The sequence below is a fragment of the Macadamia integrifolia genome, chromosome 9 (assembly GCF_013358625.1).
Source record: "Macadamia integrifolia cultivar HAES 741 chromosome 9, SCU_Mint_v3, whole genome shotgun sequence".
NCBI classification, from domain to species: domain Eukaryota; kingdom Viridiplantae; phylum Streptophyta; class Magnoliopsida; order Proteales; family Proteaceae; genus Macadamia; species Macadamia integrifolia.
In genome coordinates, this window is record NC_056565.1 from 21,794,845 (window position 1) to 21,820,300 (window position 25,456).

A 25,456-nucleotide genomic window follows, 5' to 3' on the forward strand; every position below is an offset into this window, starting at 1 on the left:
AAGAACAGGGTCATCTTACAAGAGTTAAGGCATAACCACCAAGTGAGTCTTCTCCGGTGCAAGTGAGAGGTCTTAATTCATCAAGTGGAAACGCGTGCTCCATATACCCATCAAAGGCATGATAGAACATTTCACGCACCTATTGGAAAATAAAAATGTGTGACCCACCATAGTTTTAAAAACAGACTGTCCTATTATGGACTAGAATCCAACAAATACTATCACCATCGTTACATCAGGAATTACAATAATTAAAATAAATTTCTTTCAAGTTCATTTGAATGTTGGAGTAACATGACCACCTTCAAAATGAAGCACAACTCATAATGATCAATATAGTTGTTGAGGAATCCAACATGGGAACCATTACTAGGGAAAGCTCATATTCAAAGAAGCATCTTCCTCTACAATTAGAAGTATGGAAATTTACAGCGCCACCTCCTAGAGAATGCCACTATTAGAGAAACACCCCCTGCATTACTGACAATTACACTCGGACCCCTTACCGTCAATCTCTGTTAAGGAATATACCTCAAGTGCTAACATCAGCTGATTTATTTTTTATTAAATGCCCTCATAAGATGTAAAGTACCTGATATACCCTTCTCTTAACCCCCTAACCACATCACATACCCTCATACCCTCCATCGTCTTCATCCCCAAACTGTGAAGAGCAGAGCAGCGGTAAAGCTCGAACTTTCTCCCCTTCTTTTACCCATGCTTGGCACCGGGTTATTCTGCTAGTAACTCATGATTCATTAGTTGCTGAGAATTAACTAATCTAGGATAAATTTAGGAAACTTCCACTAGAAATATCAGATTCCGGACTAAAAGGGGTGTGTATTCCTTACTTCCACCCATCACTGGCGTCTTGTAATGAAACCATTCTTTAATCTTTTTGTTGGGATTTCAAATCGGTTTTATATGAAGTCTTTTAATTCTATGCAAATACCCGTGGCATTACTCCAAAACATCAAAGCGGCTTCATAGGAACACCATGACTAAATAAACCCCTTTTATGGATGCAGCTGCTGGCACCAGAACTGAAGCATCTCCAACTCATGAGACAAAGAAACTAGCTGAGCTTTTCGGTGAGAGTTTTTCAGATGATCAGGATGCTGACAACCAAAGTTTATCTAATGGAATACTAAAACCTAAACCAATCAACTTGGATCTCCCTCCCAGATCTTCTAACAGAACCCCATATGTGTCTGGATTGAATTCCCTTTTTTTTTCTTTTTTTCTTTTTTTCATTTAAATATTTTAAATCTGGCAAAGAGAAATCAGCCAAGGTTCCACAGCATTGCCTCCCAAATTTTTTTTGGAGCCATAGCTTTAGTGATAAGAAGAAGAGGTATTGGTTTTGCGATTTGGGGAAGAAGAAAGAATGAAAAGGAAAGAGAAAAGAGGGATAAGAGCATATACGGTAGTTTGGGTCATGTGTTTTAGTCAAAAGGGTAAAGCCATCATTTCAAATCCTCACTAAACAGAGACTAACGGTAAGGGGTCAGAGTGTAATTGTCAGTTATGTAAGGGGTGTTTCTTTAATAGTGGCATTCTCAAGGGGGTGGCGTTGTAAATTCCCCTTAAAAGTATAAGGATAGAAGTGATTTTTTTTGGAAGAAGGGTAAATTAAATTTCACTGAAGAGAAACAAAAAAGCAACAAACTTCTGTTTGAGTTCTTACTGACGTGATTGAAAAGTGGTGGGGTCCTGGTGGCAAACGGTGATGAAAAGCAAGGTTGTGCAAATGGTTCAGTGTAGGTTGTTGGTGATGGAGGGTGTGAGTAAAATAGTTAGTACATAGTGGACTTGAGGGTTTCACAGTGTCTCCTAAGGTGTTCTTTTGCCTTAGCTCTTGCGACCTAGTGGTCACGGGTTTGAGTCCAAAAACGGCCTCTCCGTGAACTGGGGTAAGGCTGCATACATTATGATCCTCCCTAGGGCCTAGACCCTGCAGTGGAGGGAGTCTCATGCACTGGGTGTGCCCTTTTATTATCAAACTTCTTCCTAGCACCATGTGCAACCACTTATATAAAAAACTAATGCTAGAAGATTTAAGGAAGAAAATGAATTTACCCATTATATATGATATCAATCTCAAAAAAAAGTTCTTACCCAAAAAAAGTTCTCAATAAAATAAAAATTTGCACATATAATCATTCGTAGGGGTTGAATATGATAAGGAACAAAAAAATGGGGGGACGAAGTACAAATTGTACCACACATTTAATTTCAGTTTAGAGCTTTTGCACACACAAAAAAGGCACTACATGGATGTCTGAACTTTGAACGAGATAAACGGGGGACATCTAAGCCTGCACAAACTCAGAGAGAAGCGGTACATTCGTCATGACAAAAGTTTTGGTCCAATGTCTTCAAATTATGCATGTTCCCCAGCCATTGCTTAAAGTTATTGGTCTTTGTGATGAAGCAAGTAAGTTTATATCATAAGGATTTTTAAATGATTCAGGATTGGTAGAATTGGGTTTCAAGGGGAAAAATTTTACAATAACAATATTGAGTCCCCAGTAGCAGGGGCTAAGGGATTGTGGGATCAGCGCAAGGACATGTTTCAGCTATAATTACTGCTGTAGTCTCCAATAGCAGAGAAGAATCAACATTTGAAAATCATTCCAGAATGATTCATTTTAATAATATTTCCCTTAAAATAAAAACGTCATTACATGCGCTGATTGTTCTCATCAAAGCCCAGTCTAATCCAACAATTGGTGTTCAGAGAATTCTACGAGTAGCTAATTAGATACGTTTAACAACAATCCAATCCTAAAAATGACTAATCACATTAGTTTACATGAAAATTAATCATCTTTTCCCATGCTCCAAACAACAAAGTATTGGTTCCAGCATAGAACACTATAAATCTAAAACCCAGAACAGAAAGATGGAAAAGGAAACATGTAAAAGCTGAATTTAGGGAAGAACCTCGTCTCTGAGCTGTCTAGCTTCATCTGGAGTAACGCCTTCTGCAACTGAGCAGTACATGAAGATTTCGGAGAATACGAAGAAAACGACGATGACGAGAAACGATGATTTCAGAATTTTAATTGCTTTCTCCATTTCACTTCTCCGAAATTAATCGAACTGCGTCGAGGAGTGATTTGGTAATCACCGTGGAGGTCCGCCACTTTGCCTGGTAGCGAAGCTTTTACTCTACGGCTAATTGCTTCTCTGGGCCATGGCATTCAGGGATCGCCACCAGCGCCTTCGGAGAACGAGGAGTCCATGTCCGGCTCATCCAAACCACGATTCCGTCTCTGATCTCCCCGTTTATTATGTACGGGTACGGGCGCACGGCGGGGGTTGATGTCATTATTAAAGGGAAGAAGATTCAGTGGGACCGGTCTGAATTGGGACCAGGGATTTAAATCTCGGCTGGTATGGATCGGTCTGTATTGGCTTGGATCCAAGGAATTTACCTTTACTTTCCACTAAAAAAAAAATTTTTTACAATTTTACCCTTGCTCCGATACCAATACCCGATCCACGATCGGCCAGGTATGCTAATACCAATATGATTCGTCTGATCCAATATTACTTAAAACCCTAATTGGGATACCGAGGAGTCTGGAAGGAAACCTTGGTGTTAGTGGAGGGGTAGGTCTCATCAGAAACAAGGAACACAAGGTGCTTGCGGCTTTCTCTAGTTTCTATGGTGCTTGTTCTAATTTTGTGGTTGAGCTGCGTGTTTTGATGAATGGGTTAAGGGTGTGTACGGATATAAGTCTTTCAGATTTTTTTATTAGCTACGATTCTACCTTGATTGTGAATTCAATGTCTAACAGATTACGTGAGTTATGAAGTTGTTGGCATTGATTTTGAGGAAGTTATAACTTTATGTGACTCTCTTTGAACTTGAATCACTTTCTCTTTCTGGGAAAGTAATGGAACGACAAATTGGTTGGCGAACTTTGCATGTGCTTCAGCTATAGATTCTAATTTTCTCGGTGACCAAACTCTTCGTAGAGACCTTAGTCGAATCGTTAGGGAAGATAAAGTTGGGTGCCCCATTTTTAGAATGTAATTTTTCCTTTGGGTTGTTTGGTTGTGATTAGGTCCCAGATACCATTCGGGGTAAAAATAAAAATAAAAAAGTGGATCGGTGGGTCTCACTATTTGTTCTTAGATTGTAAGTAGACCATGGTTAGTTCAGCACAAACTCATCTTGACATCTTAGAAAGTCCTTAAGGCGATGGCTCCTAATCAAGGGCTATTTTTTTAAGCAAGTTTATAAAACATGGAATTGGTCCAAATAACTCTATAAACGGCCTTCAGTGATTCTAAGGTTTTTACTTTTTAGGCTTGAAACATCGATTTCCAATCAGCCAAAATCAAGATCGATCATGGTCAAATATGATCATTGATCTAATTCCCAATTTTCAATTGAAGACTAATTCCCAATTCTAGGGAAATATTTATCCATCTAATTCTCAAATTTTCAAACCAAGTTTGGAAGATAAGAAACGATAAGAAATTTTGTTATTAAATGAGGTGAAAGCAAACATATTAACAAATCATTTTACATTATAGGACCGAGTTTTCCTTCAACCACGTTCAAACGAGAATCCGTATGACCAGGCCTTTGGATGATAGACACCTCTCTTCTTTTATGAGACTCATTTTTCACCCTTTCCACTCTCTCAAAGGCTTCACTTACTTTCAACAACTTTGATGACTTCACATCTTCAACTCTCTTGAAAGACTCAACTATTAGAGATTTCAACCCTTCCACTCTCTTCAGAGACTCTACATCACTTGAAAACTTTAACCCACTTTGAAAAACTTTATATCTTCCACTCAGTCCTTGGTGTCTCTCCACCTTTCCATTTCAAGACTCTAATGGACTAGTTAATTGTTAAATCAAACCCTTCAGCTGGTATTAATAAAAAGCATCAAACTCAACAATCACCACTATGGCATTACTGTAGCCACCTTGAAGACTTGCTAGAAAACCATCATTCGGGACCCATTTTTCAACTTGCACATCTCTATTGGAAGTACCTTGAATGGCCGAGACATACATTGTTTTGGCCCCATTATTCACCCAGCACATCTATAGTGCTAGTACCTTAAATAGTTGATACCTCAATATTTCAATCATATTCTTCACCCAAAAGTACGTCTATAGTACTAATACCTCAAATCATCGACATCTCATTGAGTATGCCTCCCTAATCCCTTAACTATCATCTTCACCTAAAGGAGGCATCATTTTTTCTTGAATCATGTTATAAGAGTATCCACCACACATTTTTTATCTTATAACATGTAACATTTACCATAGCTATCTATCATAACTCACCCCACCTCCTTATTTTTTCATCAATAAATCTCCTCCACAAGTTTCAGAAGTGATATATATTCTCATCGTCGACTCAATCTTGATTGTCAATTATATGCTCTTATACCACTTGTTGGGGTTATAAAAAATGTTCTTCTGATGTGAACAATGCATGAAATTATGTGTGACATGGAAAACTATACTCTCTACATGTTTGTGTACAACACAAAAATATATAGGTAAGATCAACGAGCACGATAAAATAAATCAAGTACATATAAAGAGTAAGATTTATGTGATTTGGTAATACTATCTACATCCATAGACTGAGATTAATTTTCACTTACTAATTAGGAAAAGAAAAATAATACAATCCTTCCAATTTGATACCCAAACCCCCTCTTGTACACCCTTATTTAAATTCTCTCTATTATTTCTACAATGGCTCTTTGGTTAGTCCTTGTATAGATGTTGCACTCATGTTGTGCCCTTGAACTCTCACTCAGATTTTGGATGCTCTCTTGGATCACCACTACTCTTTATAGTAGACGCCTCTATTCTTTTATAAGACTCCTCTTTCAACCTTAGAAGATTCCAATCTCTTGGAGACTTTATTCTCTTTAAAGACTTCATATCCTTTCAACTACTTGGAAGATACTAACTCTTCCACTCTCTTGGAAGACTCCACTCCACTTGAAAACTTCAACCACTTTGAAAGGCTCTAGCTACATCTTCCACTCACTCATCTTTGGTGTCACTTTACTTTTCCTATTAAAAATACTCTAATGGAGACCTAAACTATTGAATCAAACCATTCAACCGATCTTTCAAAAAAACACCAAACCCAATATCCAAGGGGAGGGGCGGGGTGGTCATTTCATTGCTCCATGTGAGAGAGAGTAGGAGGAGCTTATGGGTAACATTTTTTTCCTCATAAAAAGTAGAAAGATTAGTAAATGTATAATTATTCTTGTTAGTAGAGCAATGTCTTTCTTATACACGATATGTTAGGAAGGCCATAATTTTTATTTTTTATTACTGATTTTGAGAAGAAAAAAAAATGGCATTTATTTTTTATTACTGGTTTTGAGAAGAAAAAAAAATGGCAATTCATTGAAAACCAATGCTACTAAGAGGGTGCACAACAAGGGAATGCATGAACATATATGAGAGGAATATATGATTGAGTCTGGGTGTGGTTTTCTTTTTATACAAATTTAACAACATCATCCTCTATATTGCCTGAACTACAAAAGTTGCATTTTGAATTCGTTATTACATATTAAGATTTATAGTACAACTTCACAACCATAGAGAATACATCATGCTCATTTGCACTAAAAAAATCGAAGTAGGGAGATAGGTAATCTTAGGGCTATTTCTCTCCATCTTAAGACCTTTAAATATATTGGTATCACAATGAACATGTGACAATCTAGTAAGACCTTCCATAGTTAGAATAAAAAGATAAAGACTAAGCAGTCTTGCCAGATACTCCTAGAGGGTTAAAAAAAAAAACCCCCCGGCGACCCTAGAGTTTAATAGAGTAAAAGCAAGTGAATATCAAATAACCGACTATATCACGCAAACGGTGATCAAAACCAAGGTATTCAAAAATTGCCCTAAAATGACTACATTCTAGAATATTATAGACCTTAGACTTGTCCAACTTGAGGGTCATCTAGCCTCTCCTTCCCTTATGTCATGTAAACTTCATAGGTAACAACCAGATTATCAAATATTTTATAGTCTTTTAAAAAGGCATCTTGGAAAGTATAAATAATTTTCCCAAGAACATGTTTAATTTTATTCGTCAATTGAATCTAACATGAACTCAATGAATAAAAGATTAAGAGGGTTTGAAATAGCATAAATCAAATTAAGGTTGGTGGAAAACATCTTTGTTTATTCCTTATATTGTAATAGATGACTTCAATTCTTGTATTCCCTTAATAAGTCTGGGGGATTTGCGCATAACCTTAAAGGCTACACCTCGTCACTTTTAAAGAGGATTGTTGATTCCTTTGGTTTAGTCAACTTAAATATTCTGAATATGTTTTAAAAAAATAAATTTGTTTTTGGTAAAATTTTACAAAATAATTAATGAATACAAATTTTGACATATGAATAATGCAAAAAAAGAGGTGATATTCACAGCTTAAGAATATATATGGTTTATAGTGGCTACCAAGTTGTTTAAATTATGAACGCAAGAAAAATGGTAGATGAAAGAAGTATCGTGGTTTAGATTTACAAAATAAATGTGATATCCAAAACTGCAATAACTATATAGACATAAAACTAATAAGTCATACTATGAAATTATAAGAAAGGGTTATTTAAACCCCATGAGAAAATGAACTACTATAACGGAAAATCAATTTGGTTTTATGCTAGAAAGATTCATGGCAAAAGCTATTTACTTAGGAGACTAATGGAAAGATTAACGATTGCAAGAAAGATCTCCATATGGTCTTTATTGATCTAGAAAAAACTTATAATCTTAGTGAGTCTCATAGGTACTAGGAAAAAAAAGTGATTCAAGTAAATATGCAATTATAGTTACAGATATGTAAATTGGTGTGGTGACAAGTGTAAGATCAGGAGGGGGGGTTAAGGTATTGAATTCCCAATTACAATTGGGTTGCATCAAGGATCAACTTTTAAGTCCTATTTGGTTGCATTCATCATGGAAGAATTAACTAAAGACATTCCAGATCAGATTCTTTGGTATATGATTTTTGCTGATGATATTGTTTTGATGAATAAACAAAAGCATGGATTAACATCAAATTGGAACTATGGAGATCAACCCTTGAATAAAAGTGATTTTAAGATAAGTAGAACAAAAATATAGTACATAATGTGTCACTAAGGACAAATAATAAGTTGACGAAGATTGATAAGATGGAGATCCCACAAAGTTTTTTTTTTTTTTTTTTTTTGTTATTAAAAGAAAAAAATAATTAATAAAAAAAAAAAGATGATTATTTTAAGTATAATTTTCTCCATGTATCAAATATGACGTCGAATAGAGCTGATTGAAAGACATGGATCAATCCATTTAGTAGAGAGAAGTCCGAGTTATTCTTGTTGAACAATGCAAAAAATTATACGGAAATTGATTGGTTTAAATTACATCATACCTCCATCTAATGGTGTGTCAGAAAATCCAATTTGAAAATTCCACTTTTTCTGCTATTTCTTCCTACCGATTTGAACAATCCACTTCTGTTCCAAATCCAATTTTTTTTTGGGTTTCAATGGGCATATCAACATAAATAGATGGACAAACACTTCTTTTTTTTTTTACCACGTGGCAGGTTGTATAGAATCAAAATGTACGATGACTCTGCTCCTCACGTCAAGTTTCATCACAAAAAGAGAACCACATGGCTAATTCAAATTTTATTGAACAGATCGACCCCAAGGTCCTCTGTTTAACATCAAATTTCATCCAAAAAGAGCTAACCATATAGCAAATTCATGTATGGAAAATTGAAGACTACCAAAAGAATTTATGCCCACTCTTTTGGTATTGAACCTGGACTGAAATTTTAGCGATCCTCTCTAACTCTCCTACCCCTTTCACGTACATCAGTGGCTAAGACAGCCTTGGTGTGCATGCAGCTGCCCCCAGTCGTCAGATTTATGCTAGAGGGTTCATCAGATTCATGTTGGAGGGGTTGGAAAGGATCTGAATCCAGAATTTGCACATGCCAATCCAAACCACTCCCTATATATCCGATGGTCAATAAACCTCAACGGCTTAACCTACTTTTTGTAAACATGCTCGTGAAAGTTATGCCTTCTAAAGGGAAAATACTACTAAGCCATATGGAGAGGGTTGGGCAATGCCGCTAGTTTCCTGAAGTTGGTGGCTCAACCAATATGGGGCATGATAATCATTTTCAAAGGGGAGGGAGCAAGAGGATGAAACCGCATCCATGAGTTTTCATCTACACAAAACATTGACAAATGCAGGGCATGGCAATCAAAATATATCCATGGAATTGAAATTTTGATACAGGGATTCACCTTCTATGCTTACAACCATCTCTTCCTTCCAACTCCTAAAAACATCATGGGGACCGAAAATAACACAAGGTTGATAATTTATTGATGTAGATAATTAGAAGCGCCTAACAAAATTACAGGAATAAATATACTTTCGACTGAGCACCATGAAAGGCTGAAAGCTAATGCCGATTATAGAAACAAGTAAATGCAGGCCATCTGTTTCTCTGATCAGAGGAAAAGAAAGAAGAATCTGATGGTTAGAATGGAATTATATGATTGAATATAGTACAATCATAAGAGGAACTGGTCAAATCGGTCAAAAGTGAGGTTACATGACACCAGGAGGCTCAAATTGCTCATACAGTGCCCCTCACTCGTACCTGTGGATAAAATTGCAATAAATGGACAAATTCAGCTACTACAAATATTACTGAACAAACAAAATAAAGTTGCTTCAAAAAACACACAAAAAAAAAAAAAAAAAACATAGAAGAGTTCTAACCACATGCTAGAAAGGCAGTTCATAAATTTGGCATTTTATAAGTTTCAACGGAAGGAAACTCACTCCTTTTTCTGGTTTAGCATTGAATCGGATCCCAAGTCCAACATGTAACCCCCACATAAACTACTTTTAAACCCTAAGCTACTATGAACTCCTAGAGAGGTTCTCAAGTAGAGGGCAAACAAGGGCTTCGCTCAACCTGAAACTGCCTGGAGAATATCAACCTTAGGCCCTGATGACCTTGGATGAAACACAGGCCTGATTGGAAATCAGCCCACCCAAGCTTAGGTTGAGGACTACATCTCAATGAACTGTATCATGAGTCAATCAATATCCACAATTATAATGGTCCTACACCAAAGAAAAGGTACTAATGCATCTTTCAACTTCTTGGGGGACCAAGGAAAACACAGAACATGAACCAGTAAAAATAGTTGATATTTGAACTATAGTACTAGAAACATTTCCGCTTCCAAAACAGTGAAATATCCTGAATATTCATTAGACGGAAATGGTTTTCCATGGCTCACTAATTAGTATGTAAAGGAAGTGTCATGGGGAAAAAAATTCAGGGACAACACATCAATCTACAATATGTATGTTTACACTTGTGGGCAATTGTTCATGAGCAATTTTTTACTTTTTATTGCTAAATGGGTCAGCTATTTTGTTTTCACCCTCTGGAAAAAAAAAAATAAATAACATTCAGATCTTTCCTTTGCAAGAATATTTTATACTCACTACCAAGCATATAAACCTCCATGAACCTTTCCTGATCACAGTAACTTGTGTTTCTTTGACAAACGCCATAGAGTAGAAGAAAAAGAAATTTCTTCTGCCTCCAAACAAACATTTGGTCCCCACCAGATGAAAAGAAATAATTCCTACCATGAATTAAAAACTACCACCAATGCTGGCAGGTGCAAGATTTGCCCAGAGTGTGAGTGAAGCAGTTCTGGGGGATTAAAAGGGGTGGCTGAGGGGAGGAAGTCCCATATTGAAAATAGTAACTAGGGTATCCAAGGGCATGCATCGGAGGCAAATCTAGACTACAGGGCTTTTACTTCCTAAATATGTAGAAAGCAGGACACCAGCCATTTCAGAATCATGGTAATAATAACTTAAGGCACTGCATGATGAACACCATAAAGAACAAATAAAAGGAGATTTGTATTCACCAGCAGAAGAAAGCAACATTGAAACTAAACACTTGCCTGCAGTTTATTACTCAAGCTTGTTTCTTCTTTTTTGGCCTCCTTTTTCTTCGGGGTTTGTGAGCATCAGAATTGGAACTTAGATTACTACTATTACCCGTCCGGGCATTGGAGGATCCCCAGCTTTTGGAGGAGACGCCACTCCTGCTATGAGATGTGTTGCTTGATGTAGACACCGCAACTTTCTCTATGGATGGTTTCAGGCTCGATGAGCTTCCACCCATTGTTTGAGCATGACTTTTACTTCTAAATGAATTGGTTGATGGCCGAGGAGGAGGCATTAGAACTCGAGCTGTCATATGTTTCTGCAAAATTAAGAAAATGGAAGTAGTGTTCAGTCAAGGACATATACCTCAAAAGAGCACCGAAGACCAGAACAGATAGAAGACCTGATTCTTTTCATCACTAGACATGCCAGATGTTGCTTTCCCAGAAGCACTTGAAGCTTGCTCTCTGCCAGGAGGAAAAAAACTTTGAAGTAATCTTTTTCTATGCTTCTTTTAATCAACTCAGGAATTTTTTATGGATAAAATTGACAACTTGGAAATTCACCTCAGCTTAGAAGCAAAAGTCAACCTCTTCTAAAAATTTGGTAATTGAGAAATTCATGTCTAAACTCGATAGAGTACTTGCACAAAATCAAGGAGTTCAATATAGACAAATTCTAAGAAATAAGCAGTCATTTTGGAATGGCAGAGATCCACAAGATGGCTCTTGCAGAAAACACAAAGGCAAAGTAGCACCTAGATCTAAAATTCACATCTTACTATACTATATTTTTTCAGTCCAAGGGGAATATATAAGATTAAGAGGAGCATAAAATGTATTTCTTCAAAAATCGATAATCCAACTTCTGGACCAAGAGATTGGATCCTCCAGACTGCCAACCACTAGGATTCTAATTTGAAGGCTAGATTCAAACCAAATCCGATGTCAAATCCAACGGTTAGATTTAAGAGGATAGCTACCAGATTTTGAGGAAAATATAGGCAATAAAGCAGAAATTGAATAGCCCAATTAATGGAAACTAATAGGATGGTCGATGGTAATGGGTGAGAGAAATTAATAATATTTTCTAGAAGATGAGAATAATAAGAAAGGGAGAAAAGTATGGAGGATCAATCAGGACAAGGCTTGAGTTGTTGTTGTTGATATGGTAAGGGAGAGAATAACAAAGATGAAAAAATCAGATCCGAGAAAAACAAATAGGAAGAAGAAGAGAATAGGTAGAGTAATAGCGTGGGGAGATGAGGAATGAAACCTCTCCAGATCAGCCAGTTCGCAAGAGAAGAAAAACGAAAGAAGGCAATTACCAGGGAAACTAACCCGTTCCAATCAATCCAAGTCATAGAAGGTGGGATTGTTACATAAATAAAGACCAAAAAACAGAAATTGACTCCACTCATGACTCTTAACCTTCCTAATAAGTTTAAATAAACTTAAATTGACAAAAAAAGACACTTTACTTAAAAGGACTCTTTCTAGATTTGACTACTTAAGGACCCACACAACCTTACCCGTATACTTTATTTCTTGTACCCCCCGCAAATCCCAAACGATGGGCTTATAAAAGAGACCCGTTACATTAACAAAGTCAAAAATAAAAAGACCAATGCCCATAGAACCCCCCATGGGCACGAATAAAGTCTTTCGTTGCTCAATTGGCCCGATTGGACACCCTTACTGCATCATTAATACTATCCCAAAAAACTAGTATATTAAATTGAAAAATGTATAACTTGAAATGATGATACCTCGTACTCTTATCTGTCCATTCATCATCCGCATCCGCTTCATCACTTGAGCTTCCAGTCAAAAAGAAATCATCTTCACTCATATCCAAAAGGCCATCATCCTCACTCCCAGTTTCTATGAAGGGAATTAAAAAGGAAAATCAATGAGTAAAGAATCTCAAAAGCCAAGGGTACAAACAGATCATATTAGAACCATGACATATTAGAACCATGACTAAGAAACATAGGATAATTTTTTCTATTATGCAGTGTGAAACCTACAAGTGCTGACTTCCATTATTTATACGAAATTTTGGATTAATACTTCCCATGGTAGATCCTTGCGATACTGGGATAAGGCTGAGTTGTTGCTGTTTTATTGTAGATCCTTGTGATGCTGTACGATATCAAATCCTCAAGTAATGTGCCTCATTGACTAGGCTATGAAGGGGGAGGACGTAGGGACCAGACCAGCATTTGAGTTTTGAAGTAATAGGTAAAGAAAACAAATAAAACAACAAATAAAGCAACCACAGCTACAAATAATAAATGGTGTAATCAAGGGTGTAACAACCAAGGCTGATTTAACTACAGCACCAGCTATGTGGAAGAGGAGGAAAACAGAAAGCACCATTCTCCACTATCGCTTTTTCTGAAAGGGAAAAAGATCATGTGCTTTTACCAGCAATATATATAGTCCCTTGAAAAAGCCACTGAAAAACAGATGCATAGTAACCATAAACTTTGATCTAAATCACTGAAACAAAATAGACTCATGTTATGTCTAAAGACACTGGAAAGAACTAAAACCCTAATAAAGTAAAGAAGGAATTACAAAGGGCAAAAAATGTTTACTAATGGTAAGAAAATGAATTTGAGGCAAAAAGTAACCTTAACTGCTCTTACTTCTACTAAAACTGCAGTCCTTATGCTTTATCTTAGTCCAAACGATTTTACAACCTGATTCTAAAAGCATTCCTCCATCGTTCTAACCTAATAATATCCATTTTCTCATCTCACAAATCAAAACCATTTTGCCTGCAAAATGGATACCCACGGGAGTTCTTATTCATCCAGAACTACACATACATGGATGGGGCTCAATGCTGCCGGCATACCACTAGTGTAAACCCCTTACAATTGCAAACAAACTCGCCCGTGCTTACCATCGTAGGAATCGCAGCTCTTCCCTGTCCCACTCGTCTCTAACCGCCCCTTCTTCTGAAGGGATTTTGCAGCACCACCCTCCTGTTCCTAATGAACCAAGGCCTTGCATGGAACACTAGGGGCCTCAGTTCCCCTTCCAAGCATGCCAAGGTTCATTCCCGTATCAAGCCCCTCCACTCGGTCTTCTGTTGCCTCATCGAAACAAGGTTAAAGAACCCAATGCCTCTTCCACTGCTCCTGGTTGGTCCTTTTTCTTCCAACAACTCCCACCATCCAAATGGCCATCTTTGGTTCTTAAATACAATCCATCTTGCTTTCCTCCTCTTCTCAGACCTCCATCTCCAGATTTCAGATAGCCTTGGGAACTCTAGCTTTTACTTCACAGCCACATATGCTTCCAATTGTCACTCAGAGAGAGTTTCCCTTTGGAATGCCCTTTGCAATATAATCGGCCAGATTGGATCTCTTCCCTGGGGCTTGGGGCTTGGGGCTTGGGGCTTGGGGCTTGGGGCTTGGGGCTTGGGTCTGGGGGCCTGGGGCTTGGGAGGAGATTTCAATGTTTTTCGTTATGCTCGTGAAAAGCAAAGTGATAGCACCTCAATATGGCCACATTTGAAGCTTTTAATGATTGTATTGACGATATTGGGGAGGATGACTTGAAATGGTCAGGCCTCAAATATACTAGGCACAATAGAAGAAGTGGAGATTCCCATATTGCTTGTAAATTGGATCAGATCTTAGTGACTGAAGCTTGGATTTCCTCTTTTCCTTCCTCTTATGCCTCCTTTGACACCCCAGGTATCTCTGACCACTGCCCTGTCTCTCTGCTTGTCTAACCTTATATCTCCTTTGGTCCTCAACCTTTCAAATACTTTGACATGTGGCCTCTCACCCGGATTTTCTCCATTGTCAAGGAATCTTGGGACAAGCATGTCGAAGCATTTCCTATCCATCTCACTGATTTTTCCAAGAAGATTCAGAATGTTATGGGTGCTCTAAAGGAGTGGAACTTCACTACTTTGGGAATATTTATTCGACGGTTTCAGATTTCAGAAATAAGCTCTCTGCCATTCAGTTGAGTCTCCATTTGGACCCCCACAATGCCCTTCTGGCAGATGAAGAAAAAAAATCTCCATCTAATTCTCTCTCCTAGCTCAAGAGGAAATCTTACATAGGCAAAAATCTAGGATTAAATAGTTGGATCTTGAAGATTCCAATTCAGCTTACTTCTATAAATCTATGGAATCCAGAACAAAGGCAAACTCCATTCCCAAGCTAGTGGCTTTAGATGGTTCCTGGGTTCCTCTCTTCACATGGTTGAAGATATTAAGGCAAAGGCAGTTAATTATTTTAAGACATTATTCAGAGCTTCCCTGACTTCCTCTAGTCTGATTCTGGATAACCTAATCAACATGTTCATCCTAGATCACTTCATCAGCTCCCTTCAAGCCATTCCTACTAAGGATGAAATTGTAGTTGTTGTCCACTCCCACAAAAGCAATAAATTTCCTAGTCCCAATGGCTTCAGTGTGGGATTCTTTTCCGCCCTCTTGGGACATTATTAAAGGTGGCCTTATGTAGGCTATCAAAATTTTCTTCTTCAATCCAAGCCAGATCAAGGGGATCAACCACACTTTCTTTTCCTCATTGCCAAGAAGGAAGGGGTTTCTGCAATGTCTGATTCCAAGCCCATCTCCCTGTGCAACCTTATATATAATTTCATTGCAGAAGTGCTTGCCAAAAGCTCAAATCAGTGGTGGATTTGCTTATCAATGATAACCAATCAGCATTCATCGTTGGTAGTACTATTTTCAGACAATATTCTCCTTTGCAACGAGATTGTCAGAGGATTTGAGAGAAAATCCCACTCTCCTGCAACCCTTATGAAGATAGACATCCATAAAGCTTTTGACTCCTTGAGGTGGCATTTCATCTCTAAGGTTTTGCAAGGCTTTTCCCCCAATTTTTTTCTAAATTGGTACTACTTCTGCATCTCCACTTCATGCTTCTCAGTGTTGGTTAATGGTAGTCCGATTGGTTACTTTAATTCTTTGATTGGGATTCACCAGGGATGCCCCCCTTTCCCATGTTATCTTCACACTTGCTATTGAAGACCATTCCAGAAGTATCTAGTCTTGCACGGATCAACAACTTATCTCTCCCATTCCCAAATGCAAAGCTCTCAAGCTCTCTCACCTTGCTTTTACGGACGACCCTATGATCTTCCACAAAGCTTCAATTGTCTCCCTCAAGACCATTATGTCTTGTTTTCAGCTCTTTGTGGATTTGTTGAGCCTTCGCATCAACCCTGAGAAATCTCTTCTGCTTTTGGTTGTGGTCTCTGAGGTTGGAAAAGCTAGATTGATTGAGGTTAATGGATTCACTATTGACCACTTGCAGGTCAATAACTGAGCTTGCCTTTGATTCCAGAGTCATGTTGGCAGCACACTACTACAATCCTATGTTGAATCTCATAAAAAAGAAGACTCAGCTTTAGAAAGGCAAGCTTCTATCATATACAGACAGCTTGGTTTGGATCCAAACAATTCTTCAGTCTTATATATTTATTGATTTGATATTTTGGTTTCTCTCTGTCCATCAGTCCAATATTCTAAAGCTGAGGCCTACTGGTACCGGGGCCATCTCTTCACAAATTGATGACGATGCCGCCACCTCTATTTGGCTTGACCAATGGCACCCTATGGGAGTTCTTCTCCACTCGGTCAATGCTAGAGCCATCTATAGTTCAGGTCTCTCTAAGCAATTCATGGTTTCAGCTATCATTAGCTAGAATGTTTGGGCCCCTCCATCTCTCTCCTCTCCTCTCCCCTGCTCTCTAAAGTATGGAATGCCTTGCCTTCCACTACCAGAAGGCCTCAAGGTAGGGATGATATTGTTATTTGGTCTCTTGTCCCCTTGGGCCTTTTCAATTCCGAAGCAGCCCAGAGCCTTGTCAGAGCTCATGGCTCCCTATTTCCTTGGCAAAAGCTTGTGTGGTTCAAAAACCACACTCCCAAACATTGCTTCACCGTTTGACATGCTCTTTCTAACTCCCTCCCAGCACAATCTTTGTTCATCCATCGTCGCATCATTTTCTCCCCTTCTTGCTGTCTTTTTCGGAATGTTGTTGAAGGCATTGATCATCTGTTCTTTGCTTGCCCCTTTTACTCCTCCATTTGGAAAGGGGTTAGCTAAATGTTGGCCAAGAAGTTGCAGAATCCTTCGCTTCCAGAGGGAATGAATTTGGGTGTCCTTCTATCTGCGATAAGGTGGGAAAACTTGCTTTCACTGCTGCCATCAATCACATTTGGATGGAGCGGAATCTCAAGAAATAGTCATCCTCCTCCAGATCCTTCTAGAAGATTTGAAATTTCATCTCTTTTGGAATCAGAAGCAAGTTTTCTTCTATTTCCTCTCGTTGTACCGATTCCATATTGTTGTATCATGGGGTCTCACTCTCTCCATTCTACAGGCCTTTCCTTCTGTTCCCTGAGGGCGGTGACTTTGCCTTATTGGCTTCGCTGTATTTTGTTTTTTCCTTTCCCTCATTAGGGGCCTCTTGACATCTTTTCTCTTTGGTAATGAATTCTTTACTCACCAGAAAAAAAGGAAAAAAAAAAAATAATCATTTCTCCTGAAGTGCTTCTAATACTACTTGTAGCTCCATCATAATATGTCAATATATCTACTTAAAACCATTCTATCTTTCAATAACCCATCAAATGATTTCACTAAGTGTCCTACTATATGCTTCCTCAATTCCTCCAAGTCAATAATGACAAAAAAAACTTGCTTCTCTTTTAACTGTTATCAATGTATGGTAGCAATACATTCATTAAAAGTACATAGGAGTACATACTGATACAATTCAACAAAGAGGGCTGAGGGTCATAGAGACCACACTTTATTTTTTTGATAAGTAAAGCTCTTACCAACTATGCTATCATGAGAAACTGTTTTTAAGTTGCAAATGATCCATAATGGAGTACCTATTTTAAGAAGAAACTCTTCGGAGATGGAGATTAGTTGTGATTATTCACTACAAAGATTATACATATGACATGAACTATGTATGACACAAGGAAGGCCCAAGAATGTGGAAGGATGGGGACTAAAGGATTCATCATTGTTAATTGAATTATTCAAATAAAATGGTTAAAAGATAAAAGATTTGGGCATGATAGCTCACTCCAGAATCGAGATATTTGCTTTGAAAAGTAAGTTTCCTGATATACGAACTCTCATCCGGCCAATTGGTTAGGCGCTACTCAGCCCAAATGGATTTTGCCCTTTTTGGAATAGAATATGGAGAAGATTTAATCTTCCCCTCTCTTTCACAACTCGGGCACCTGGTTGGCCCGACCATTCCTTTAGATTTCAGCCTCTCACCAGTAGCAGGTCTGCCATGAGCAACAAGCCACATGAAGGAGTTGGCCCTCAGCCATCCTTTCGGCTTCCAGATCCTCTTCCATCTGATCCCATCATATCCTTAAGATGGATAATTAAATTTTGAGCAATTCAAATGAAGAGGCAAAAACTAGCTAGCCGCGGCTTAGTCCAGGTCTAAGTAGAATTAGTGAATTATATATCTCTCAATTGTGAATTAACATAAATCATGTGGATGTATTACTTATGTTTATTTGGGCAGGCAAAGAGAACTAAGAACCATCTGAACCAAGCTGCTTTTAGTTCTTGACAAAAGATATAATGAATCCCCAAAGGCCAAATGCTATGGAAACCAACTCTTCTGATGTCATTTCGGGGTTATGGAATGAAAGTAATAGAAGACTGTATGAGGCATTATCAGATTATGCGCAGACATTAGTTCCACCCAACTGGATTTCCCTGGGCATCTATGGAGTTTGCTGGTGCTGGTGCTGGTGCTGGTGCTGGTGCTGGTGCTGGTGCTAGTGCTGATGCTGATGGAAAGACCTTTGGTCATAACTAGTGGTCAACTACTGAGGCCTAATCTTGTGTAGATGTGTGTAATTTTGTGTATATGAGCACGACATTACGTTAGTGAATTGATGGTGACGGTTTTTTGAATAGAAATGAATAACATTTTTTGTTGCCTCAAAAAAAAAAAATGTCACTGACCTAAGAAAATGGCTTCAAATAATTGTTCTCCATGGCATATAGCCAAGATCAATTTTTTGGCACTCTTGTTTTCTGTCTTGGTTTGTTCTCATTTCTCAACCACTCAAAAATGTCACATCATTGCTAATTGGATAGATCAAAGTGGAGTTGGTGGAATCTAAAATATTCCCTCATCCTTGCTGCTAGGAATTTTGATGCTTTTCATCCATTAATCTGGCATTATCCTAGTGCTAATAACCTCATTTCTCAATCACTCAAAAATGTCACATCACTGCTAATTGGATAGATCAAAGTAGAGTTGGTGGAATCTAAAATATTACCTCGTCCTTGCTGCTAGGAATTTTGATGCTTTTCATTCATTAATCCGGCATTGTCCTAGTGCGAATAAACTTAATAGACAATGTAGCTAACCAGGACAGCCCATAAATAAAAGGGGTGAAAATACACCCAAAAAAAAAAAGTTTGAAGACAAATAAAGTCCCAAAAAAGTTTTCTAAAATTTACCCTTTTTCTCTTATCATGGTATTCAGAGGGTTTCCTTTCTTTCTTTTTAAAGAAGGTAAATATAATGGCATTGATGTAACCCCACCCAAAAAAAAGTAAGGGGGTTTCTCTCTCTTGGAGGATGAGATCTGCTCATTCCCTGGTGGATATGTCAGCTAAAAAGAGGGTGGGGGGGTGCACTTAGACTCAGGCCCTTGTCCGTGATGTAGCACTTCTTTCTGGGTTTGGCCTGGACCTCTTTGTTGTTGTTAATGTACACTAGCTCCTTTTTTCCTACTAATAAAACTGTTATCATCAATCAACAATGAAAAAAAAGTCTGACCTGACCTGCTGGAAGCAACAAATTTGCTAATAGAATGTATTTTCGAGCATACTGTGACGTTACAGTTACTCTAGTAGTAGTGTAAAGAAACTACCTTCTAAGTCCTTTCCGCTAGCTACTGCAGCCATGATATTGGCTTTAATCTGCTTGCGCAATCTGTTTCTCCGATCAACCATGTCTGCATCATTGCCTCCGATGAATAGAGAAACATATTTCTCAGTTTTGGGAAAGAACTGCCATTAGAAAAGAGGAAAAAAGGACATTAAAAACTATTTTGTAGAGTTGATATTTTCCACGACACATCTTATTACCCACAAAGGACACAAATACCCATGCAGATAACTCCAAGCATAATGTAGGTGTCACTATATCGGGAAATCATGAAGTAATTGGACAATCCTTAACCCCCCCAAGAAAAAAAAACAGGGTTTATATTCTGATTGTCATATCCACGCGCATCAAATGGTACAAGATAGAGCTTACCCTAACATATTCAAGATCTTCCTTCAATTTGGATAGTTGCTCAGCGGCGTCTGCCTCCTGGTTGTGATCAGATGCAGCACGCTGGAGTTTCTCCAATCGCCTTATTCTCCTCTCAATCTTTCTTCTTTCTAATTTAAAGAAATATGTCTCTAAAGAGTCAGGGCTTGGAAGAAGAGATAAATAAATAGTGAATCAAATAGAAGATCATTCAAACTCCTGCACACGAACTATGTCTAAGATTGAAAAGGAATACCAAAAAACTTAATCTTTCTGTCCCGCAGAAATATTTTACGCTCCACAGCCAAGCGATTTTGTATCTCTTGTTGCTTCTTGAGCTGTTCCAACTTCTTCTCTTGAGCCTCTCTGATCGCCGGAGGAAGATCCTGGAACAAATAAAAAAATATATTTTGCCGATCCCAAAACTATTACAGTTCATGCAACAAGTATATTACAATGGTTGGAGGCTCCGCATTCATTACACCCCACAATGCGAAGCGGTTCAACATCAACAGGAGAAAACGCCCATTTGTCAAAATGGATAATAAAGGGCATAAACTACAAACACAGACAATACTGAGAAAATACCGAAAGCCATTCCAGAACTGCACAACCTAAACGAGTCATAAGCAACAAAAACTACAGAAAATTCTTAGTACAGAGTGATTAGGTTAAAAGAAGATAGGGCTTTAAGTACCTTGCGTAGCATTCGCTCCGTCGATCGCATCTGGTTCTTGAGAGATACGGATTTCGGCTTCTTCTCGACACCTAACCCCTTCGATCGACGACTAGAGGGTTTCCGTTCGGCAACTCTCCGCTTGCCATAGCCGCCATGGGCCATGTTTTCTGAGAAGGGCAGGGGCGCTCCTGTAAGTTTTCCTAGGGTTTCTTAGAGTGACCAGTGAGTGCCCTACAAAGAACAGAAAGAAGAGGAGCCCGCGGAAACGGAAGAAGTTAAAGGCAATTATATCCCGTCCAGGCGTTCACTACTCCACTCGCTGGCCCTGCAACTTCGAACCTTGATAACGACAATTTTAAAAGGAGAATGAGAATCTGAAATGGGCTGTATTGTTTATGTGCGTTCCGACGATCTCTTTACAGTCTTCCAGCGTGTTAATCTGTTTGGTTTCGGTGTAGACCGTTGGATTCGGTACAGTTTTTTAAGGTAAAATCAAAATTTAATTATTTAAAAATTAAATTATTTTATATCGATTTAAATGATTTTAAAGGATTTTCTTAGTTTTCTAATTTTTTATCCAAACAACTTTTTTACCTTTAAAATTTTTAGTGAAATTGATATAAATTATAATATTGATTGAATTGTTTATTGTTATATATATATATATATATATTTTAACTGTTGTTTAATGTAATTTTTTTTTATTGAAATGTATATTGAATGGCTTAAACTTACTACGTATATATTAATTGGTTTAAAGTTTTATTTAAATGGTTTACCAATGGTTTAAACTTTAAATCAAAATCAAATCATGGTTTTAATTTTAAAGCCAAAATCGAACTATTTAATAAATGATTTCACGGTTTTAGTGTAAACAGTTTAGTTCGAGATTGGTAAATGGTTTTGATTTCAAATTCACGGTTTGGTTCCGTTTGGTGCAAAAAAAAATTAGGTAAAACCAAAACTGAATCATTTAATAAACAGTTTCGTATATTATAATTGAAATCATTCAAAAGCGGTTTCTTATATTTTCTAATTTTTTTATCCAAACAACTTTTTTACCTTTAAATTTGTAGTGAAATAGATGTCAATTGTAACATTGAACTGAATTGTTGATTGCTATACTTTTTTTTTTAATACTTGTTTAATGTAGACTTAAATTTTATATTTTTGAAATATATGACTTAACATTGAATGACTTGAACTTATTATGTATATGTTAGTTGGTTTAACAGTTTACTAACAATTTAAACTTTAAAAACCAAAACCGTCTTATTATGTATATGTTAGTTGGTTTAACGGTTTACTAATAGTTTAAACTTTAAAAACCAAAACCGTATCAAAGTTTCAATTTTATAATCAAAACCGAACCATTTAATAAATGGTTTCACGATTTCAGTATAAATTGTCCAGTTCAATTTTGGTAAATGGCTCCAATTTTGAATTCACGTCCTTACTAGTGTTCCATGCCTTCCCATTTATGTTAGGTATGTCGTCGGCTTCCCTAGAGCTAGCGGCTCAACTAATGGGAGGGGCATAAGGGAATTTTTTAAAGGGGAAGAGGAGAGAGATATGCATAGTTATGGGTATTCTGATGGCATCCCAACCTTTTCCTTTAAAAAATGGGAGAAGGAGAAACAACACTATCAGGTTGCATAGTTTATCCTAGCAGCCTCCGGTGTCTCTCTATCTCCTCCCTTCTACGAAATTACATATATGCCCCTTATTGTAGAGAGAGAGACACACACATCGGGAAGCACTAGTGTACACTATGCTCGTGGGTAGACACAGTGGAAAAAATGACCACCCTACCCCCCCCCCCAATATTGGATGCCTGGGTACATGCTCCCATTGGCTTGCATTGGCTTAGGGGCTAAGTGATTAGGCATTATTTTCTCTCCCTAAAGATAACAATGGAAAAAGAATGTTTTCTGGTTGCATGGTTCTTGCACCCATACACATAGGAGCGCATGAAGTAACCACCCTACCCCGTGAATAAAAGTTCCAATCAATGTTCATGCCTTGCACACTCTTATTATCCCCATACTGGTGCCATATGTTGGTGCAGTTGTCACACGATCAAAGAACAATCTCTTGCCCAGAATAATAATGGGAAAAGGAAGCTAAAGACATGAGTATCCACATTCTTACGCATGCCCTCTCGCATCCCATCCATAGACAGACCCCATGCATTCTTTTCCTCGATAAATGAATCCTATTGCAGGCACAAAATTTTATCACCCTAAAGGACACTAGAGACAATGATGAATTGTGTCTAATACTACTCTTGAAGATCGTGTGACAGGAAAAGACCATTTTGCCCGAAGTATAATTCAGATAGCTTTAACTTTTTCAAAACTGACCAAAACTTCTAAGAAAAGAGTATCGTTTGAAGTTTTCTCCAAAGAAGGATTCCATCTCAACATTTTTGGTTGACCCAATTTCGACCCCTATTTTTTTTGTGGGATTTTGTAGTCACTTTTCCATTTTAAAAATTTTGTAGGATTTTGAAAACCTATAAATACCCTCCTAACTAAAATAATACGATAAAAAGAAATATCTGAAAATAATGGTAAATACAACATACACCAAGAAAGCATCAAAAAGTGGGAAAAGATGAAAATACCACTGCTGACTGGAGTAACGAGGCTCTAATCTGAGTGAGTTGACTTGTGCAAGGTTGCACCTCTGTTCACTATGGGGGAAAGCCATGGATGCGTTGGGGACTCAAAGATCAGGATCCTCTCCAAAGGCTGGGCTGCCCAGAGAGGCATCTTATGGCTAGGCAGACCCAACCATGTGTTGACGTGCATGCCTAGGTCCTTCCAACCGTTGGATACCTCTTCGGGCAGCCCAACCACTGAAAATGATATGAATCCCAAGAGAGGTTTAATGGCATTGGTAGGTGTTTCCTAAGGATCTCCTTGTAGATGGAGTGGAAGTAGAGGAGCTTGGGATGTCGGATTTAGTTAATAAACCATGCAAAAAGGTTATTTGAGTCACTAGGGGAGCACCCTCTGTTTTTTTATCTCTATACTCTTCACACAAAACTTTTACCAAAAACTCAAAAAAAAAAAAAAAAACTCTTCGCACGAAACGACATCCCACTAAACTATTATGATATTTTAAAAGGTTTTCTTTCTTGTCATCATGCCTAGTGAAGTATAAGACTTAAGTAGTTGCCACCTGCCAATACATGGGTTAATTCATGTGATAGAGGATCAAACAAACGTCGCATTGGTACAACTCGACTTCAAAATAAGGAGAGAAAGTAACTAAAATTATAAAAAATTCTATTTTGTGCTGATCTCCATTTGATGACATTTTAATAATTTTACTAAACTTTGTATCATAGTTGGAGTAGTTTCTGTACCTTGGACTAAAATTTGACTATTGTGATTTTTTTTCTTTTAGTAAAGACCGTTGTGATATATGTGGGGTCCTCTATCACATGGATTAATTCATGAACTACAAGTGACAAATAGTGAAGCATTACACTTCACTAAGAAAGCAACACCTAGAAGGACCCTTTTAAAAAGTGTTATACTTAACTGGGTTAATTAGGTAGTGACGCCTAAAAGGCTCTTTGAGCCTAAGGCATTCTTTACGCCTTCTCATATAGATATTGTTTACTTTTTTTTTTTCTTTTTTTTTCACTTTTAAAAAATATAAATAAAATATTGCAATGTGTTTGGCGTAGTAGACACCTTAGGCTCAGAGAATCCTTACCCTCAGCAAATTAATTAAGTTATGAAATACACGTCTTCATCAAATCACTTTCCAATTTTGCCCAACTTTATCTACACTGCCAAACCAAATAAAAATAACCCCTACGGGAGTTCGACTACTCTTACCTCCTTGGGGCCACTAACACGGGGTGCTTAGTGATCTTCACTACTTTTGGTGAAAGTTGAATGATTCTCATTCAACCTTGATATGACCCGATCCATGTAATTGTGAGGTCAGTATGAACCCACGGACTAGTTAGTTTGACCTATATACCCATAATTAGCAAAAAAAAAAAAGACAGACCACATTAAATTCTTTACACTATGATACGCACATAATAAATTGTCCAATCAGACATGGACACATGGCATTTCGCTACGTACCTACAATGCAACTTAGGATATCACAAAGGAACCCTAGCTTCCACTCAGTAGTAGTAGTCATAATAGGACTCCGTTCCTTAAGGGAATATTCCCTGAGGAGTCATGGGGCACGAAAGGAGGAGTCCTCCAACAAACCATCCCAATCCCTTCAGAAGAGGGGGGACGTATCCCAATAGGAGTCTACTAGGGAGATTCCTATAAGAGGAGACATGCGAGACAAAATGAGGTAAGTACATATACATTCACGCCATTACTCTGCTAGAAGAACTGTTGCGCGGGTTTCTGACTTGGGCATCCAAGGACTAATCCCGGAGCCACCTCAGG

At 37.9% G+C, this 25,456-nt stretch overlaps 2 protein-coding genes across 4 annotated transcripts in view; both read right to left on the reverse strand.

The window, feature by feature from the left end:
- Positions 1 to 3,312, reverse strand: part of LOC122088226 (alpha-mannosidase I MNS4) — a 29,720-nt gene extending 26,408 nt beyond the window's left edge. The window contains exons 1-2 of the mRNA XM_042657416.1: positions 2,947 to 3,312; positions 20 to 139 (exon numbers count right to left, since the gene is read on the reverse strand). Of these exons, the coding sequence (XP_042513350.1) occupies positions 20 to 139; positions 2,947 to 3,081 (255 nt within the window). The 5' untranslated portion in view covers positions 3,082 to 3,312. The remainder of the gene's footprint in view (positions 1 to 19; positions 140 to 2,946) is intronic.
- Positions 3,313 to 9,293: 5,981 nt separating this feature from the next.
- On the reverse strand, positions 9,294 to 21,410 carry LOC122089167 (rRNA-processing protein EFG1). 3 transcript variants are annotated; one of them, XR_006143253.1, is made up of 9 exons: positions 21,039 to 21,410; positions 20,598 to 20,727; positions 20,345 to 20,472; positions 19,956 to 20,094; positions 12,793 to 12,907; positions 11,428 to 11,491; positions 11,039 to 11,343; positions 9,655 to 9,702; positions 9,294 to 9,546 (listed from the first exon to the last, which is right to left on the reverse strand). XR_006143253.1 is itself a non-coding variant. In XM_042658681.1 (8 exons), exons 1-7 carry the CDS (start codon positions 21,180 to 21,182, stop codon positions 11,053 to 11,055), a joined length of 1,011 nt encoding a protein of 336 aa, XP_042514615.1. In that variant the 5' UTR covers positions 21,183 to 21,409; the 3' UTR covers positions 9,294 to 9,546; positions 11,039 to 11,052. The 3 variants fall into 3 exon arrangements, 2 of the variants coding, with proteins under 2 accessions (XP_042514615.1, XP_042514614.1); XM_042658681.1 differs by lacking the exon at positions 9,655 to 9,702 and having other exon boundaries at positions 21,039 to 21,409; XM_042658680.1 differs by having other exon boundaries at positions 9,294 to 9,702; positions 21,039 to 21,409.
- Positions 21,411 to 25,456: the final 4,046 nt, after the last annotated feature.